The sequence below is a fragment of the Rhinoraja longicauda genome, chromosome 9 (assembly GCF_053455715.1).
Source record: "Rhinoraja longicauda isolate Sanriku21f chromosome 9, sRhiLon1.1, whole genome shotgun sequence".
In the NCBI taxonomy this organism is placed as follows: Eukaryota; Metazoa; Chordata; class Chondrichthyes; order Rajiformes; family Arhynchobatidae; genus Rhinoraja; species Rhinoraja longicauda.
In genome coordinates, this window is record NC_135961.1 from 32,172,667 (window position 1) to 32,194,364 (window position 21,698).

The 21,698-nt window shown below is 42.7% G+C and overlaps 1 protein-coding gene across 1 annotated transcript in view; it reads right to left on the reverse strand.

Annotated features, from left to right (window-relative positions):
• The window catches only part of LOC144596954 (WD repeat-containing protein 64-like), a 99,049-nt gene extending 79,929 nt beyond the window's left edge, over positions 1 to 19,120 (reverse strand). The window contains exons 1-4 of the mRNA XM_078405851.1: positions 19,070 to 19,120; positions 14,557 to 14,663; positions 11,374 to 11,403; positions 3,136 to 3,246 (exon numbers count right to left, since the gene is read on the reverse strand). Of these exons, the coding sequence (XP_078261977.1) occupies positions 3,136 to 3,246; positions 11,374 to 11,403; positions 14,557 to 14,663; positions 19,070 to 19,106 (285 nt within the window). The 5' untranslated portion in view covers positions 19,107 to 19,120. The remainder of the gene's footprint in view (positions 1 to 3,135; positions 3,247 to 11,373; positions 11,404 to 14,556; positions 14,664 to 19,069) is intronic.
• Between the last annotated feature and the right edge of the window lie 2,578 nt (positions 19,121 to 21,698).

Consider the following 21,698-nt stretch of genomic DNA (forward strand, 5'->3'; position numbering starts at 1 on the left):
TTGCACTGATCAATCTATTGCAAGTGGGCATTTGCTACCTGTCCCGCTGAGTTGCTCCAGCACTTTGTTTTATTTTTAACACCAGTTAAGGCTGTCTTGTTGTGTGGTTTTTATTCACAAAATGCTGGAGTAACTCAGCAGGTCAGGCAGCATCTCGGGAGAGAAGGAATGGGTGATGTTTCGGGTCGAGACCCTTCTGTCTTGTTGTGTGGTTTGTTTCATATTGTAAAATAGGAAAAGTAATGTATCACTGCTGCTGCACAATACACAGTAGGAAATGCTGCTGTAATCTTTTCTTTCCTATTCAAAATAAAGTTGTTTACAAGGGCTTGCATGTATAAATCATAAATGTGATAAGACACATTCTTGCATGAAAAAGATGACAATCCATGAGTGCTATTTTGTGGACAAATAGGTGCCAGCAGTCACAACCAATAAAAATACCTGTCAGATGGCTAGAAGACAAAATAATCATGTTTAACTTCTTCGAGGTGCCAGTGCTTATTATCACAAAATAACACTGCATTCCATAATACTTTTAACTATTCAATAGTTATGCCCACTCCCTACAGTTTCACCAGTGCAAATAATCCTTCGCTATTTAGAAACAAGGAACTGTTTCTTGTTCCTTGTCCTGAAAATGCCGCCAAAATGCCGCCTATTGCATATGAACTCAGTGGGCTATTCTGTGCATTCTGTACTAACTGGAGGATTGTGCGCATGCCTGCATTTGCGCATCTTACTGATCTGTATGCAGAAGAAGTATTTCACTGTACCTTGGTACAATTGGTACAATAAAGAAACTATTGAACCATTGCAGATGCTGGGATTACAAAAAAAGACACAAAGTGCTGGAGTAACTCAGCGGGTCAAGCAGCATCTGCCTGACCCACTGAGTTACTCCAACATTTCATATACTTCACTATTTTCTGTTTCTCAAATTTTAATCTCTGCTAAATTCACTCTTTGTCTTTGTACAATAATCATAAAAACATCTTTTAACCCTGACAATTCCATGGCAAATCTAGGAAATACTTTTGCATGACTTGCATGCTTTTCTCAGCACTTTGGAATATACTCATTGCTTCCTCTATGTTTTTGTAGTTCGATCTCATTTGTCTTTTAATGGCCTTTGACCAGCTTTATTTGCCCAGGTTCTCCTCTCCTAGATTCTTGTCAGCTGAGAATGTAAAAGCTGTACCAAAGTCATGCTCAGGAGATCAGCTTTGACTGGTTTCCTGATGCACACCAGTTTCAATAAATTGCCTGTTACTTCGAACACCAACTCCACGTGGCCTTTCTATTTGCTCCCACAGTTGGCACTCGGTGAGGAACATTTGGTCTTGGACATTTTGTTTCATAAATAACGGCAATCCCCAATAAAAGCAGTACATCTTGTAAGACTCAGGCAGCAACCACGGAGAGGGAAACTGAGGTAACATGGCAGGTGGATGAGCTTAGATTAAACGAAACCTTCTCTAAAGCCTCTGTGTAACAGGGCGGTTGGAATTGCACACAATACTCCAAATCCAGCCTGACTAAAGTTCTATGAAGCTGCATCATGACTTATAATGAACATCAGTCGGGGCATTAAAACATACCATATGCCTCATTTACCACTGTCTACTTGTGTTGCCACTTTTAGGGAGCTGTGGTGTTGTACGTCAAGATTTCTCTGTACCCCAATGCTGCTGAGGATCTTGCCAAGAGTATAGAAGTTGAGAGGTCATGTTGCAGTGGTACAAGACATTGGTGAGACCGTATTTAGAATATTGTGTTCAGTTCTGGGCACCATGTTATAGGAAAGATATTATCACTTGAAAGGGTTCAGCAAAGATTTCCGAGGATGTTGGCAGGACTAGAGGGTGTGAGCTATCGGGAGAAGTTGAGTTGGTTGGGTCTCTATTCCATGGAGCGCAGGAGGATGAGGAATGATCTTATAGAGGTGTATAAAATCATGAGAGGAATAGATCGGGTGGATGCACAGAGTAGGGGAATCGAGGGCCAGAGGACATAGGTTCAAAGTGCAGGGGATATAATTTAATTGGAATCTGAGGGGTAACTTTTTCACACAAAGGGTGTTGGGTGTATGGAACAAGCTGCCAGAGGATGTAGTTGAGGCTGAGACTATCCCAACGTTTAAGAAACAGTTAGACAGATACATAGATAGGGCAGGTTTGGAGGGATATGGACCAAGCGCAGGCAGGTAGGACTAATGTAGCTGGGACATGTTGGGCGATGTAGGCAAGTTGGGCCGACAGGGCCTGTTTCCACACTGTATCACTGTGACTCTCTTAAGTTTAGTTTAGTTTCCAGATAAAGTGCCGAAACACTCCCTTCAGCTGAGTTACTCGAGCACTTTGTGTCTTTCCTTGGTGAAGCAGCATCTGCTGTCCCTTGTTTAGTTTAATTTATTGTTATGTGTACCAAGGTACAGTGAAAAGCTTTTTTTGTTGTGCGCTGTCCAGTCAGCAGGAAGACTATACATGATTACAATCAAGCCGTCCACAGTGTACAGATACAGGAGAAAGGGAATAACATTTAGTGCAACATAAAGTACATTAAAGTCCGGTTAAAGATAGTCCAAGGGTCTCCAAAGAGTTAGTGGCAGATCAGGACTGCACTCTAGTTGGTGATGGGATGGTTCAGTTGCCTGATGACAGCTGGGAAGAAACTGTCCCTGAATCTGAAGGTATGTTTCTTTCAAACTTCTGTACTTTTAGCCTGATGGGAGAGGGGAGAATAGGGGATGTCAGGGTGAGACTCATGAGACTTGTTTCTACAGTAGGGTGGAACTAACTAACTCTAATTGCATGTAGTAATAAAAAGGAACTACAGATGCTGGTTTATACCAAAGACAGACACAAAATGCTGGTGTAACTCAGCGGGTCAGGCAGCATCTCTGGAGAAAATGGACAAGTGACTTTTCGAGTCAGGTTTAAAGAAGGGTCCATTTTCCCCAAAGATGTTGCCTGACCCGCAAAGTTACTCCAGCATTTTGTAGCATACCAATTACACTTAGCATAGGTCTGGCCATATTTAGCCAAATCATGTCTTTTATTTATTAAAAATGTTATGATGCCGTGATGACCTCTAATTTCCAAGACATTCGGAGGGCAAGGCACAAAGATTCACCTGATTTTTGGTCTTTGGTTTATGATCCCAGATAACAATACTTGTTTCGGTGATCACTACGATTCGTTTTAACTGGCTAAGATAATCGCAGCCAGAGACCGGAGAAGCAACCTAGATGAAAATAATTAAATAATTAACAGTTTCCAGAATTTGGTATAACATTTGCCACGACATGTGCACAATATCCATTTCTACATCAATCAGTGCATAAAGAAAAACGAATACCAGAATGGGCAGCACAGTGGCATAGCTGGAAGAGCTGCTGCTTCACAGTGCCAAAGGCCCGGGCTCGATACTGATCTCGGGTGCAGTCTGTGTGTTGTTTGCATATTGCCCGTGACCACGTGGGTTTCTTCCAGGTGCTCCAGTTCCCTCCCACATTCCTAAGACGTGCGGGTTTGTAGTTAATTTGCTTCTGTAAATTGCCACTGGTGTGTAGGATGGGATAGCATAGATCTAAGGTAAGGGTGGTTGATGGTCGGAATGGACTCAGTGGGCTAAAGACTTGTTTCCATGCTGCGTCTCTAAACTTCAGAATTTTTGCTGTAACTGAGCATAAGTGTACTGTGGCTGCTGCTGTCTGTCTCACGGTGAAATGCGGGTGAACGCTGACTGCTTGGCTGTCATTGTAGCTGCAAAATATCATTCAATGTTTGGCAAGCTGTCTCCTTGTTACGACAGATGTAATGCTCAATCGATTTTCACATGAATGATTTGCAGTAACCCCTCCATCTTCAGAAGACATCAGTGCACTTCAGTTCAATGGACACAAAGTCTGAGTACATCGTCTAGTTTAGTTTAGTTTAGTTTAGTTTATTGTAACATGCACCGAGGTACAGTGAAAGGTTTTTTTGTTACGTGCTATCCAGTCAGCGGAGCGACTATACACGATTACGATCAAGCCATCCACTGCACAGATACAGAATAAAGGGAATAATATTTAGCGCAAGATAAAGTCCAGTAAAGTCTAATTAAGAGCTTTCTATGCAGTGCAGATTAACATAGTGGCAAAAGTAGCATTTACTACGGGCCCCGCACTTTCGAGGGCCCCGCACTAAATGCTTGCAAGCTAAATGCTTGAAATCGGCATCCCACTGAGGGGCGCTGTGTTGCGCGCGCCACTTCCCAACCGCCACGGTTTGAATGTGCTGGCGGGGCAGCACGGACCAATGGGCAGCCGGCGTGTCACCGCCCAACCGCCAACCCCGAGACACAGACCCTCACCCCCCCCCCACACACACCCAGAGAGACAGAGACCGGCACCGGCAGCAACACAGAGACAGGCAGTGGCAGCTAGACAGAGACAGGCAGTGGCAGCGGCAGCAACACAGAGACAGGCAGTGGCAGTGGCACAGAGGTGAGAGACCAGGGTAGACTGAGGGGTGGGGGGAGCACCATTAATTGGTGCTTTGACAAGGGGTGGGTTGGGGCTGGTTTGGGGCAGAAACTGGTGTGAGGGTCAGTGTTGTCGGGTGTGTGAGGGTCAGTGTTGCCGGGGTGTGAGGGGGTTGCGGGGGGGAGGGGGTGCTGAGGGTCAGTGTTGCCGGGTGTGTGAGGGTCAGTGTTGCCGGGGTGTGAGGGGGTTGCGGGGGGTGTGTGAGGGTCAGTGTTGCCGGGGTGTGAGGGGGTTGCGGGGGGAGGGGGTGCTGAGGGTCAGTTTTGCCGGGGTGTGAGGGTGTGATGGTTTGGCACCGGGTTGCTGGGTGAGATGGGGTGGTCGATTCACTCTTCTTGCTTGCTTAGGTGTTGTTACTGCTTTATTTCTTCTACGTGGTTGTATTATTAGTTCCTGTACAAATAAAGTTTATTTTAATACATTCTGTGTTACATCAGCTCGGCACCTGAAAACACGACACATACCTTTTTATTTCCTGACGTTCACATGTTTATTTACATAAACCATTTCTTTTTAAATGCATATTTCATTGAATTTTTTTTCCATTGCAGACAGCAATGAGCAAAAGAGCCAGAGATATTGGACGTCATTATGCTTCTGGAAGTTCAAAACGTAAAGAGAAAGAAGAAAAAGAAAGAAGAGACCAACTTGTGATATCAAAAACACATAAGTTGACAGAATGTTTAAATGTTCATGGTGATGGTGCAAAAACGGCTGAAGCTGGAAATATAGGAACAACTAGTACTAGTGTGGTAGAAGGCATGATACAGCAACAGCCAGCATCCATTGAATGTGAAAGAACAAGTGAAAAGACAAAGTACTTTAAAGATATTGGTGAATGGCCAAACAATCTAGATGATTGTGATCGTGAATATTGGATAGCCAAGGGGAGTGATGAATGTCAACATGCTACTAGTGACTTCTCTTCATCCCTGCGATTGCATGACAATGAAAAGAATCCTCGGCACTGTCAGAAGTCTTATTTCACATATGTTCATAAATCTACAAACAAGCAACATGCAAGAAATTGGTTATGCTATTCAGAAAGCAAAGGAAGCCTATTCTGTTTCCCATGCAAGGTTATGACTTCAGGATGTTCATCAAAGTTTAGTGAAGAGGGGTTTAATGACTGGAAAAATCCAAGCAATCTATTACGTCGACGTGAAGAAAGTTCCTCACAGAGACAAGCTTTAATTTCACTGTCGATGCACAAAAACAAAAGTGAACGTGTCGATTCCCAACTTGTGAAACAAATGGAGACTGAACAAAAGTATTGGCACACACTTCTAGAGTGAATAATTGAAGTTGTAACGTTTTTAGCAGAACGAGGCCTTTCATTTTGTGCTAATGATGAAACTGTTGGCTCTCCTCATAATGGAAATTACTTGGGGTTATTAGAATTACTGGCCAAGTTTGACCCTTTTCTGGCAGAGCATATAAATACTCATGCAAACAAAGGAAAGGGACATAAATCATATCTATCTAAAACAAACAACATGTGAGAAATTCATCAATCTGATTGGATCCAGCATACTGGATCACATTATCAGTGAAGTGAAGAAATACAAGTATTATTCTGTTTCATTGGATTCTACTCCAGATATATCTAATGTGGACCAGCTGACTTTGATTGTTTTTGGATATGGAAGGTCATAGTACTAAACAGCTCGCTCAAAGTTTACTTGACTTTTTAAAGGAAAATGACATTGATATAAAAGACTGCCGTGGTCAATGTTATGACAATGTCAGCAACATGAGTGGCAAGTATAGTGACTTACAAGCACGAATTAAAGAGCTGAAAGAGTTTGCGGATTACATTCCATGTTTTGCACATTCACTAAATTTGGTTGGAAAATGTGCTGCTGAATGTTGTCAAGAAGGGTTAATTTTCTTTGACTTTGTAGAAAGCCTGTACACATTTTTCTCTGCTGCTACTTATCGGTGGGATCTCCTTTCTGCTGCATTATCTGATGGTGGTGCTCATTCGCCCATTGTGAAAAGAATGTCAGATACCAGGTGGTCAGCTCATGCAGATGCAACAAACGCACCTTTTACACAGCTTTTCGGCAATAAAACAAGTCTTGGATGACATTTCAAATAACAATGATCAGAAGGCAGAGTGTCGACAACAGGCTCGTGGACTACTTTCAACCATGAAGTTGGAAACAGGAATAATGGTCATATTGTGGGATCAAGTATTACAGTGTTTTCAAATGACCAGTGCTTCTTTGCAATCTTCTGGCCAAGACTTGACACAGCTTGTGCACTCTATAAATCCTTGCATGGATATATTCAAGCTATGTGGTCTACTTTTTCAGACTTTGAGCAAAAAGCCAAGGATCTGACTGAGTGTGAAGATTATCAACACAAACTCGAAGAGAACACAAGTGAAATCCCGCATATGATGATTTCACTTGTTGAATCCACTTGAATCCACTCTTGATCCACTTGTTGAATCTCAAACGCCTTCTCAGAAGTTTAAAAGCCGAACATTTCTTGCCATTATTGATAGCTTGCTTTCTGCCCTGTCAAAACGCCAGAAAGTTTATCAAAAGGTGAATGGTGTATTTGGATTCCTTCATCAGTTACAGTCGTTTACACCTGAAGAGATTGTAAAGAGCTCATCAAATCTTATCAAATCATATCCGGTTGATCTGGAAGAAAGTCTTGGTGAATAATTTGTGCAGTTTACTGAACTGTTGAAAGCTGATCTTGCTTCTCATATTAGCACCAAACAAGACCTTGTAGAGTTACAGTTGTACCGTTTGATAACTGACAATCCTTTGGAGTCTTGTTTTCCAAATGTAGAAAATTGCCTTGCGCATCTATATGTCACTCATGGTTACCAACTGCAGTGGAGAACGCTCATTTTCAAAACTGAAAAGGATTAAAAATGAACTAAGGAGCACCATGGGGCAAAACAGATTGAACAATCTCACTCTAATGAGCATTGGACATGAACTTCTGCGTGAAATAGACATTTCCAATATCATCAACAAATTTGCTTATGCTAAATCTAGAAAATGTGACTTTTAAATTGTAGTTGTGTTACTTTAGACATTTGAAATTGAAAAAGTAAATAATTTATGTTTTAATATTTATGTGTATTTTTTAAATTTAAGGTTCCTTTATAACATATGCCATGGGCCCTGTTTCTATGGCGAATCTGTGGAAATCAGTGAGCATTGTTGGGGAGAGTTGTCGCACTTCCTAAGCCTAAGGAGTGTGCTTTCTTGGCCATTGTTTCGATATGGCTGGTCCAGGATAAGTTGCTGGCGATATTTACTCCTAGGAACTTGAAGCGTTCAACCATCTCTATCTCGGCGCCGCAAACGTGTACTGGGGTATGTGTACAGCTGCGCTTCCTGAAGTCGATCACGATCTCCTTTGCCCCGCTAGCATTGAAGAAAAAGGTTGTTGTCTTTGCACCAAGTTACAGGGTTCTTAATCTTCTTCTTGTACACCGTCTCATCATTATTTGATATCTGGTGGTGTTCTCTGCAAATTTGTAAATGTTGGGCACACAGGAAATAATAGGGAGCAATGGCAAATGTTATACTAGACCAGGCACCATATCCTTTTTTAGACATGACATAATTTAATGGCATCGCCTTGATTCCCATTTGATGGATATTGATCAGATATTATTGCCAGACATTAAGCCTGGTGCTTTAATCATCATGAGCAATCTTCCTCTGAGATCTGATTCTTAAATATTTGTGCTTTGGCTTCATTTTTTGTTGTTGCCTAGACTAGCAATGCAGTATTTGATCTTAATTTGCGACAGAGTGCATTCTTCATTCAAAGAGTTTGAGATTTCATTCTGCAACAGCCATTACTGAAAAGAGGAATAAAGTGGATGTGGTGGGATCCCATAACAGAAGAGTCAATAGAAAGGTCACGCGAGGAGATGCAGAGTCATAGTCATACCATGGAAACAGGCCCATCAGCCCAACTTGCCGATGCCAACCCAGATGCCGCATCAACACTAGTCCCACCTGACCGTGTTTGGCCTATTAGCTGGTGGTTCATTCTACAGCAAGACAATGATCCCAAACATACTGCTAAAGCAACAAAGGGGTTTTTCAAAGCTAAACAGTGGTCAATTCTTGAGTGGCCAAGTCGATCACCTGATTTGAACCCAATTGAGCATGCCTTTTATATGCTGAAGAGAAAACTGAAGGGGACTAGCCCCCAAAACAAGAATAAGCTAAAGATGGCTGCAATACAGGCCTGGCAGAGCATCACCAGGGAAGACACTCAGCAATTGGTGATGTCCATGAACCGCAGACTTGAAGCAGTCATTGCATGCAAAGGATATGCAACAAAATACTAAACATGACTACTTTCATTTACATGGCATTGCTGTGTCCAAAACATTATGGTGCCCTAAAATGGGAGGGCTGGGTATAAACACTGCTGTAATTTCTACATGGTGAAACCAAAATGTATAAAAATGGCCTTTATTAAAATCTGACAATGTGCACTTTAACTACATGTGATTTTTTTCTATTACAAATCTCAAATTGTGGAGTACAGAGGCAAATAAATAAATGATGGGTCTTTGTCCCAAACATTATGGAGGGCACTGGACATGTGATGAGGTGGCTGTGAATAAGAGTATGAATGATTAAGTAGAGGAAAAACTGAAATGAAGGTCAAGATCAATTCTTCCATAATTTGCAGTTAGAATAATATATTTTTTACATTTACAATTATAAATCGGAAATCTTTGGAACTCGTCCATCTTCAGTTCTGTAAACTATTTGCAGCTTTGAGTTCTAGGTTCCTTTAGATTTTTTTGTGCTTATCTGTTGAATTATCAAAAAACAATGGGCTTAGTTCACGAACCAAGGGCCATAGGTTCAAGGTGAGGGGAGAAAGGTTTATAGAGACCTGAGGGTCAACTTTTTTACACAAAGGGTGGTAGGTATGTGGAATGAGCTGCTAGAGGAGTTAATTGAAACAGGTACTATCACAACATTTTAAAAACATTTCGGCAGGTACATGGATAGGGTAGCTTTGGAGGGATATGGACCAAACGCAGACAGGACAAGTGTAGATGGGGCAGGTTGGTTGGAGTGGCAAGATGGGTTGAAGCAGGGCCGTTTTTACAGCATTATGGGCCCCCGGGCAAAGCAGTGTACTGGGGCCCCTACCGTTACTCTCCCCCACCCCCCTTTCCCTACCAGCCCCCCCCCCCCCCCCCCCGTCGTGCCGGCGAAAAGCACTTACCGAAAAGCACTTAGCGATGGACTTAGGGTGCTACATTGTTGCGAAAAACACTTACAGATCGCTGTGAGAAGCACTTAGTGACCGAAAATGTTGCGAAAAAAGCACTTATTGAACCTACATTTTTAAAGTAGTATTTATTTATTGCAAGTCACTTAACCTACACAGATCAGCATGGGGCCCCTATGCTCGTGGGCCCCCAGGCAAGTGCCCATCAGGCCCATGCGTTAAGACAGCCCTGGGTTGAAGGACCTGTTTCCACACTGTATGACTGTTTGATTCTATGATTTTAGCTGAGACTTGAAACTTATCTGTGCTGTGATAAATTCTTTAACATTTAAATTTAAAAATTGCATTTATTTCACTTCCCTTTGGCACTCTGGGTCTCACTGAAAGGTTTCACAACAACACTAGCTGCTGTTGCAACATAGGACGTACAAAGCTAAGTTGTGCAAAGAAAACTCCACATCTATCATTGAGTGAATAACTGCTGTCTGAATGACAATGGTTAAGAGGGAAGGACCGGCTCGAACATGGAAGAAATCCCTCACTCATGGCACATAAAACATGGAACAGTACAGCCCACAGTGTCCATTCTGAACATGATGCTATGTAAACTAATCTCCTTTGCTTGCAGCTGATCCATATTCCTTCATTCCTTGCATATGCAAGGGCCTATCTAAAAGCCTCTTACACATGAATACTCATCATAATCATAATCATAATCATACTTTATTAGCCAAGTATGTTTTGCAACATACGAGGAATTTGATTTGCCATACAGTTGAATACTGCCTCCACTATCACCCCTGGCAACATATTCCAGGCACCTATCATGCTCTGTGTACAAAAAACATGCCTGCTACATCTCTGTTAAATTTACCTCTCTCACTTGCATTTGATGACTTCTTATTCAGAAGAGGCTAGGTGGGATATCAGTATTACATCTCATCACTCAATGACAATATGAGACTACCATCGCTAAGTCAAGGCTAACATCACGATTTAGCGCAGCACGCAGGTGAGGAGATTACTTTTTTGATTAGTTTGTCCAAAATCGGCTTTAGGGTAACAGTGTGCCGCTGAGGGATTTCCTGCTCTCCCCAGCCATACTACCCAGTAACATTCAACACTACAGTCCTCAAAGATCATTGACCTGATTAGGGATCTCTGATAAGTAAACTCCTCCCATTGTAATGATGTCTCTGAAAATATAACACAGTTCACATGTAAACACCCACCAAGCTATGTTTACTGCGTAATCAATTTTCCATTACTGTCATATGTGAATTGCCACTAGTTTAGTTTAGTTTAGAGATACCGCGCGGAAACAGGCCCTTCGGCCCACTGAGTCATGAGACAATTTTACCAGGCCAATTAGCCTACAAACCTGCATGTCTTTGGAATGTGGGAGGAAACTGGAGCACCAGGAGAAAACCCATGCGGTTACGGGGAGAACGTACAAACTCCATATAGAGAGTACCCATAGTCAGGATCGAACACGGGTCTCTGCTGCTGTGAGGCAGCAACTCTACCGCTGCACCACTGTGCTGCCCTTGATGTTCTCATGGATGTTACTTTTCACTTAATTGGAATAATAAGATACTCACCCCAATGCTTGTATTTGTTTGAAGCTTCATCTGCAAAATAAATTGGAAATTAAAATCAACGTGATTACCAGTGGCTCGGAAAGGTATTTTTCTTATTTAAATATTGGTTGCCCGCAAGCTATTACAATAACTTTTGGATAATGTTGTCCAATTTCGCTGAATAGACTAATATCTTAATACACTAGTAACAAATGAACCAATGGAGGCTTCAGAAACGACCTGCAACGTCACCGTTCCCTTCACAGATGCTGCCTGACCTGTCGAGTTCCTCCAGCACTTTGTGTTTTGATCAAGATTCCAGCATCTGCAGTTCCTTGTGTCTCCAAAAATATTTTTTTTTGTGTTGAGCATAATGGAGATGTACTGCCAAATGGGAGGAAGGGGAGAATAAGGGAGGCAGGAAATGTTGTAGAAGCCAGGATGCGTGATTAATTATTTAAGACATTACAATTCATGTGGTCTGGGGTTTGGCTTTTCACTGAGCAACTATCTAAAGCACAATGGTTAAAGTGCTGCTGTCAGAATGTGTCAGTCTATATTTGGCAACATAAGTGGACTGCACCCTCAGCTAATTTGGCACTGTTCACAGTGTGTATACATTAGCCATTCTTCCTTTATTTTATACATGTACCTGTCAATATAAAACTAATTTTGTCATATATTGGGATGAGCTTCTGATTGCATAAAGGTGTTCTGCTGATTGGATGCCTGTGCTCTGTCCCACCTCAGTTCAACCCAAAAAGAGATTAAGCTGGGTGAGGTTCCAATTTTAGGCCTGGCACGGTGGTGCAGCAGTAGAGTTGCTGCCTTACAGCGCCAGTGATCCGAGTTTGATCCTGACTATGGGTGCTGTCTGGACGGAGTTTGTGACCACGTGGGTTTTCCCCGGGTGCTCCAATTTCCTCCCACACTCCAAAGACGTACAGATTTGGGTGCCGTAAAAAATATAAATTGTCTCTCGCGTGTTGTGGAAATTCAGTTCAAATTCAGCTATGAACTTTCACAGGTATTACCAGCAGTTGTAAATTGTCAAATTTGTAAACTGCATGTTAACATAATATTCCATATAAGTATGGAAACTTCTCTTTTAGTTGTGATGATATTACAATTTTATTCGATTAAGTAATTAGCTGTGACAGTTAGTCACCTAAAAGTCTTTGTATTTGGTAACACAGACTAGGGAATGAAACATTTTAACAGATGGGGCATCATCTATATACTAAAACTCTTGTTTGTTTGTTTATTTGTGATCGAACTACAGCCAAAACGGTACACGATAGCGTGACAATTTTAGGCCCACCTTACTCACATTGTCGCTTTAATGGTAAAGCAAGTAGTTTTTATTAAAATCGGTGTTATATTTTTTAAGTTATTCACATTTTAAAGTTTAAATCTATCTCCTAGGGAGGGAGGGAGGAGGGAGGGAGGGAGGGGGAGGTGGGGGGATGGAGGGAGGGGGAGAGGAGGGTGGATAAGGGGGGTTGAGGGGGAAGGGGAAGTGGGGAGGGGAGGGAGAGGGGGAGGGGAGGGAGGGGGGTAGGAGAGGGTGCTGCACCAATGCAGGAGAGGTTTGGGCCCAACGGGTCCACTTGGTCTAGTTATGTTATAAAATCTGTGATCCAATAACATTTTGATTGGTATGTTAATGAAAGAAGTCATTAAACAGCCCAATGTGTACGTGTGGGGTGTCACACCAACAACTGCATGTGCAGGTCTCTCAGAGTGCAAAAAACATCTGATCAATAAACATTCCACATAACCCATTAAGTTTTGCAACACATCATCATCATCATTCCAGTGCCTTTTGCAGGATGCAAATAGATGTTAACTTTATTTTAACCCACCAGTTATGTATGGTAAATAATGAATTGAAAATCAGAATTTTTCTCACATTCTGTTCTACAGAAATTGCAAAAGAAAATAAAGCTATCAATTCGAAATGAATGCTAACATTGCACCTTCCTTCCTTACTACCAATTCGACTTGCAAATTACCCTTTCAAGAATCCTGCACCGTCACTCCCGCGCCCCTTTGCACCTCCGATTACTGAGACCAGCGTTTGTTGTCCATCTGTAATTTTATGGATGAACAATAAATGTTGGCCTTGCCGAAAACTGTAAAGTTCCCAAAATAAAAATCATAAATAAAGTTGAAGTGCTCTGTTCGATGTCCTTTGTACATTTACTCTAAGTGTAGGAAGGAACTGCTACACTTAAATGCTGGTTCATACCAAAGATAGATACAACATTCTGGAGTGACTCAGTGGCGACAGTCTGCAAAAGGGTTCAGACCTGAATCATCACCTATCTGTTTTCTCCAGAGATGCTGCCTGACCCACTGAGTTACTTGAACACCTTGTGTCTATCTTTGGTACATTTACTGTAATATTGAACTGGAGGATCACTTCACATACTCAATTATTTTTCTAAACTATGAAGAGTATGGAGTTGGAAGGTAATGTTGCAGTTATATAAGATGGTTGGTGAGGCCGCATTTAGATGAATTTTGTTCAATCCTGGGCACCATGTTGTAGGAATGATGCTGCCAAGTTGGAAAGGGTGCAGAGAAGATTTACAAGGATGTTTCCAGGACTCGAGGGCCTGAGCTACAGGGCGAGGTTGAGCAGGTTGGGACTCCCTGGAGTGCAGGAGGGTGAGGGGTGATATTGTAGAGGTGTGCAAAATCATGAGAGGAATAGATTGGAGAGAGGCACAGAGTCTCTTGCCCAGAGTCGGGGAACAGAAAGCCCGAGGGCATAGTTTAAGGTGAAGGGGGAAAGGATTTATAGGAATCTGATGGGTAACTTTTTAACCCAGAGGGTGGTGGGTGTATGGGACAAGCTGCTGGAGGAGGTAGTCGAGGCAGGGACTATCACAAAGTTTAAGAAGCAATTAGACAGATACATGGAAAGGACAGGTTTAGGGGGATATGGGGTCAAACGCGGGCAAGTGGGACCAGTGTGGAAAGGGCTTATGGGTTGGTGGAGGCAAGATGGATGGAAGGACCTGTTTCCACACTGTATGAAACAAGATGGATGGAAGGACCTGTTTCCACACTGTATGAAACAAGATGGATGGAAGGACCTGTTTCCACACTGTATGAAACAAGATGGATGGAAGGACCTGTTTCCACACTGTATGACTGAATGATTAGGACTGAGAGGAATGTAGCTCTCAAACTTACTTGACGGTTATAAACTAAAACTGCTCCTTTTTGAGTGGCTGCTATCACTTGATCAACCTGTGGCACACAAATTATACACTGGAGATGATCGTGCCGCCTTCTTTCTTCTGTTAAGACAAATTTCAATGGTTCCAGTAAAATCATTATTCTCAAAAATCCACAATTTTCCCATTTTACCTGCAATTGTCACGTGTATCATTGCTCCATTTATTTGTCAGCAATCCTATGACAAAGTCTAATTGACAATATCGAAACCAATTGTAATAAAACTCTAATTTAATGAAGTCTACAGTGAGGGAGAAAAGATTCAATAGGAACCTGAGGGGTAACTTTTTTTACACAAAGGGTGGTGGGTGTACAGAATGAGCTGCCAGAGGGGGTAGTTGAGGCAGGTCCTATCACAACGTTTAAAACACTTTTAGACAGGTACATGGATAGGATAGGTTTGGAGGGATACGGGGCAAATGCAGGCAGGTGGGACGAGCGTTGATGGGGCATGTTGGCTGGCATGGGCAAGTTGGGCCAAAAGGGTCTGTTTCTGTGCTGTATGTCTCTCTGACTCTTCATGGAATGCAAGATATTGTAAGGCAACCTAGATTATTAGGTGTCACTGCAATGCTGTTGAAATTACCAAGCCCAGGAAAACGGGAAGCGGTCAGGATGCAAGTGTTTTCAATATGCAGCGATAAACTATGGCCAGCAAATCTCAGCTTGCATCCATCAAAAAGTAAGCTCCTGGCCTCTTTGGTATCATGGGAGTCCAGGAATGAATTCACAATCTAACTTGCACAGCCATTAAAGGAGTAGGTTAAAGAGAATTTTTTTTGCATGGTTCTCTGGCATTTTGTCATTCCACTGTTAATTCCAAGAGGATGTTGCAGGAAAACAGATTGCTGAGAGAGCAGCTAACTGTTCAGCCTGTACAAACGCAAACTATTACATTTATGAAATTCTATAAACTATGCAAGCCATTGAGCCTGGTTCACCATTTAATATTGTGAATAATTATAGTTTGGTTCAGTTTAGTTTGATTTAGTGATAGAGCGCGGAAAAAAGCCCTTTGGCCCACAGAGTCCATGCCGACCAGCGATCATCCTGCACACCAGTTCTGTCCTACACGCTAGGGACAATTTACCGAAGCCAATTAACCTAAAACCTGCACGTCTTTGGGATGTGAGAGGAAATCGGAGTACCGTGACCGGGAAAATCGTGACCGGCGGTCATGGTGGAGCAGCGGTAGAGTTGCTGCCTTACAGCGAATGTAGCACCAGAGATTCAGGTTCGATCCTGACTACGGGTGCTGTCTGTACGGAGTTTGTACGTTCTCCCCGTGATCTGCGTGGGTTTTCTCCGAGATCTTCGGTTTACTCCCACACTCCAAAGACGTACAGGTTTGTAGGTTAATTGGCTGGGCAAATGTAAAAATTGTTCCTAGTAGGTGTAGGATAGTGTTAATGTGCGGGGGTCGCTGGGCGGCACGGACCCGGTGGGCCGAAGGGCCTGTTTCTGCGCTGTATCTCTAAATCTACCTAAATCTAAATCTACCTTGAGGAAACCCACACAGTCACAGGGAGAACATGCAAACTCCCTACAGACAGCACCGAAACTAGGTCTCTGGTGCTGTGAGGCAGCAACTCTACTGCTGCGCAGATTTTAATCTTTCATCTAAATTCAAACCCAAAATTTCCTGTGCATCAAAATGTTTATTGATGCCAGCTTTAAATATGCAAAAGGACTCTACATCCATACTCATCTGGAGTTTTAACTTTCCAAACATTTATAACTGTATGAGTAAAGGAATTTCACATGCTTACTCCTAACATGCATCCCAAGAAGGGAAGAAACATTCACGGATGTATGTCTGAAATTGAAAACGCTCCATTCACTGCCACTGCCATTGCTCAGCTCAGTGAAAAGAAATCTATACTGATCTCATATGAAACCATCTATCTCTCTTTGCAATAAACCCCTTTCAGATTGGGATTGTGGGCAGCTTCAATTGATTGCTACACCAAGTTAACTATAGTTCCTCAACACTGTGGCACGGTGGCGCAGCGGTAGAGTTGCGGCCTTACAGCGAATGCAGTGCCGGAGACTCAGGTTCAATCCTGAATACGGGCGCCATCTGTATGGAGTTTGTACGTTCTCCCCGTGACCTGCGTGGGTTTTCTCCGAGATCTTCGGTTTCCTCCCACACTCCAAAGACGTACAGGTATGTATGTTAATTGACTGGGTAAATGTTAAAATTGTCCCTAGTGCGTGTAGGATAGTGTTAATGTGCGGGGATCGCTGGGCGGCGCGAACTCGGTGAGCCGAAGGGCCTGTTTCCACACTGTATGTCTAGATCTAAAATCTAAATCTAAAACAGTCCTGAACTACCTTCTACCTCAATGGAAACTCTCAGACTATCTTTGATCAGACTTTACTGGCTTTATCTTGCACTAAGCGTTATTCGCGTTATTCCCTTTATCATGAACTTTATGTGTACATAGTGAATGGCTCGATTGTAATCATGTCTTGTCTTTCTGCTGACTGGTTAGTACGCAACAAAAGCTTTTAATTGTACCTCAGTACACATAATAATAAACTAAACTAAACTAAACTAAAAGTTATACTTTCATATCCACATTGTTTTTGTTCATATCCCTCCTCTCCCATTGCCAAGTCAGAGCTTGGCCCCTCTCCTGCTCTTTTTCTGTTCCTGGTAATAAATCACCATTTTTTTTATTATTCATTCGAGGGATGATGGCTTTACAGGCTGAACAAGTTGTTTAGCCCATTCCTAATTTCCCTAGGGAGCAGCACAGTGGCAAATCAGTTGGTGTTGCTGCTGTTCAGTGCCATGCCAGAGACACAGGTCCGATCCTGATTACGGGTGCAGTCTCCACGGAGTTTGAACATTCTCCCTGTGACCCCATGGGTTTTCCCCAGGACCCCTGCACATTCCAAAGACGTGTGGGTTTGTAGGTTAATTGGCTTCTATAAATTGTCCCTAGTGTGCCGGATAGAACCAGTGCAAGGTGATTGCTGGTCCGCGCGGACTCGGTGGGAAGAAGGGCCTGTTTATATGCTGTATCTCTAAAACTAAAAAAACTATAGGAGGTGGTGAACCGCCTTCTTGAACTATTGCAGTCCTTAAGGTATGGTTTTACCTGCAATGCTGTTAGGGAGGGAGTTCCAGGTTTTTGACTCAGTAACGATGAAGGAATAGCAAGGGTGTCATACAGTCATACAGCATGGAAATATGCCCTTCAGCCCAACTTGCCCACACAGATCAACATGTCCCATCTACACTAGTCTCACTGCCCACATTTGGCCCATATCCCTCAAAAATGTATCCATGTACCTGTGTAAATGGTTCTTAAACGTTGCGATAGTACCTGCTTCAACTTCCTCCTCTGGTAACTTGTTCCATACACCCACCACCCTTTGTGAAAAAAGTGACCCTGGCCTACATGGCCCACTGGAGGGCTTGGCCCCACTTGCCAGGAACACTGGCGATGCACTGCTCCCCGGGGACATTCCCGGGAAACACTGGGATCAGCTTTTACGCAGATCCTTTAACCAGGATTAAAGGAATCTTTGCCTCCTATGAACGCAAAGTATTCTCCTGCAGCAAAGCCACAAAAAAGCTGCAAATTATTGATGATCCCTCCAAATTGCGCAGCTGTCCCTGTTTTAACCTCTGCTTTCCGTGGTGATAATTGCCTGACCACAAATCAATTTTGCAGTGTAGCTTTCAAATAGGCATTGCACAAGGACTGTTGTCACCGGTACGTGTGTCACATGCTTCAGGGACGCCTGTGAACCACAGGCTTGAAAATCTTGGAAACTGCTTGCAGTGAAGATTCACGAGGATGTTGTCAGGACTCGACGGTCAGAGCTATAGGTAGAGGTTGAGCATGCTGGGATCTCTCTTCCTTGGAGCGCATGAGGATGAGGGATGATCTTATAGAGGTGCAAGATCACGAGAGGAATAGACCGGGTAAATGCACAGAGTATTTTGCCCAGTGTAGGGGATTCAAGAACCAGAGGACATAGGTTTAAGGTGATAGGGGTAAGTTTTAATAGGAACCTGAGGGGTAACTTTTTTTACGCTAAGGGTGGTAACTGTATCAAACTAATTGTTGGAGGAGGTCGTTGACGCAGCTATTACCACAACGTTTAAAAAATATTTAAGACAGGTACATGGATAAGATAGGTTTACGTGGGTAGGTGGGATTAGTGTAGATGGGACATGTTAGTCGGAGTGGGCAAATTGGGCTGAAGGGCCTGCTTCCACTCTGTATGACTCCAATTTGATTTTATGACATTATATTATACATTATAACACTACACCTATTTCATATCTCATCATTACATCATTATCTAAATACTACAAACATATTCCCCCAATAGAACAGCAAGGTACTTGATACATATTTGTTTGTTGATAGCAAAGTCCAAGTGATTCTGTACTCTAAATAATTAATTGCTAAATAACTAATAATTTTGCAGAAACTATTTGTATTACCTTCTCTCTGTTCAATACATTGTCGCCTGGAGAGCATAAATATTGGTGCTTCTCTCATGATATCCTCCCCTTGTGATGGAAAATAGCCAAAAAGCTGCAAAAAATCTATAGTAATTAAACTTTCCTTTACAAATATCGTTATTATTAAGATACAAGTTAAATAACGATAAAATGTCATTCTTGTCAACAAAAATTGAACTGAATTGAATTGAAAGATACAGCATGGAAACAGGCCCTTTGGCCCATTGAGTTCACACCGACCTATTCACACTAATTCTGTTAGCCAACTTTCTCAACTCTACCAACTGCGCCACTGTGCCACCCTAAATGGCAAACCATCTCAATTCTAATTCCATCCAGTCATAAGAAAACTCAAAAAGCTTTCGCTGCATTGTTAGATTCTGCCTTCCGTCACTGTTATACATCAGGCAACTGAACCGTCCTATCAACAACTGGACAACAGTTCTGAGCTACCATCTACTATCTACCTCCCTTTATTCTGTGGATAAACTGTGGACAGCTCGATTGTAATCATATATAGTCTTTCCGTTGACTGGATAGCATGCAGCAAAAATCCTTATCACTGTAATTCGGTACGTATAGAGTCATAGAATCATACAGTGAGGAAACAGGTCCTTTGGCCCAACATGCCCACACCAACCAACATGACCGATTTAAACTAGTCCCACCTGCCTGCTTTTGGCCCATATCCCTCTGAACCTATCCTATCCATGTACCTGTCCGGCTGCTCATTCCATTCACCTACCATCCTTTGTGTGAAAAAGGTTACTCCTCAGGTTCCCATTAAATCTTTCCCCCCTCCTCATCTCAAACCTGACAATAAACTAAACTAAACTAGACGTCTTTGCACTGGCTGCAAACTGTAATCATAGAATCATGGTGGAGAGATGGGTGCTAAATTGCAGAGCGTTGGAACATGGGTGGAAATATAATGAGATGTTTTACCCATATTAATTTACCATTGGCAGACAGCACACAGAATTTGTTCATGACCAGGACTTCATGAGTAATCTGGCTGCCTTTGTGCCTGGGATTGCTTTGAGCATTGTAGCAATAGATTGAACAGAAAGCCTTTCCATCTTTTAATCTTTATTCAGAAGATATTTGCCACAAGGGCACTCGGAAATGACTTAAATTCAGTCCTCTTTAAATGCAAGGGAAAAAAAACATCATAAAAACTGAATCATAGAATCATGGTGGAGGGAGGGATGGGTGCTACATTGCAGAACAATGGCACAACAGCCACCGCTCATACGAACTAAAGTGTGGAGTTTGGAAATTGGCGCCAAAACTAAGCCTGTTGCATGGGGCCTCGGTAGACTATTTCTGTACATTTGCTAATTGGGGATCTAATGGTAATACTCAACTGGATTGTTTGTAAGTAAAAGTTTTTCACCGCGTTAGCACTTAGCATATGTGACAATAAAAGCACCATTCAATCCACTTTGTGATTCAAGTAAATCTGAGAGGAATTTTCAAAGAGAGACAACCACTTAATAATAGTTAAGATACCTGAGAATGTAAATACATCCCAGAAATAATAATGAATTCAGAGAAAAGTAAAAATAGAATCCAGACTGTGGGCAAATCAAAAAAAAAATCATGATATTCACAGAATAATAACAACAAGATGGGCGGCACAGTGACGCAGCTGGTAGAGCTGCTACCTCACAGCGCCAGAGAGCCAGGTTCCATCCAGGTCTGTGTGCACTAATTCTATTCTACACATGAGGGACAAGGTACAGAAGCCAATTAAACTGCAAACCCACACATCTTTGAAATGTGGCAGGAAACCAGAGCACCCAGAGAAAACCCACTTAATAATAACTAAGGAGAACGTACAAACTCCGTACAGACCGCACCTGTAGTCAGGATTGAACCCAGATCTCTGGCGTTGTGGGGCAGCAACTCTAAGGCTGTACCACTGTGTTGCCCCTCTATACTTTGATTTGTACATCAGTTGCTCAGATCGTTTCTGAGCACTTTAAATCAGATGTTTAGGTTATAAATCCTTCTCTGCGAAGAGTCTGCATAGAGTCACCATGCTATGGCGCCATCTTTAACATGCCTATATAATGCACGTCACAAAAATCCCTCCAAATCTGTATTGTACTGGCTTTCCTGAATTTGCATAAGCCTGGAGCGACACTCCAACGCGGCCTGCGGACTTTAACATCAAGGAGCTCGAGACTGGTCAGGAGCTCCAAGCCGCATGAAGTTCGACAAGCCCCGACCCGCGGTAGATCGTCCAGTGCGGGGGAACTGAAATCCCCCCCGCTCCCCCCCCGATGCAGGAGTTTGATCGCCTCGACGAGGTGGCCCGCTGCCGGCTATGGGGGTCATGATCGCCATGTCAATGGAAGGTTAGAGACCCCAACCACTGGAGGACAAAGAGGGGAGAGATTGAACTTTTTTCCGCCTTCCATCACAGTGAGGAATGTGGAGGAGTCACTGTGGTGGATGTTCATGTTAAAATGTATTTTGTGTGTGCTGTTGCTTTTTATTGTTGTGACTGTATGGCAAATGACATTCCTCGTATGTTGCAAAACGTACTTGGCTAATAAAGTATGATTGTGATTGAGATTGATTGAATATCAGTGCCTGCACT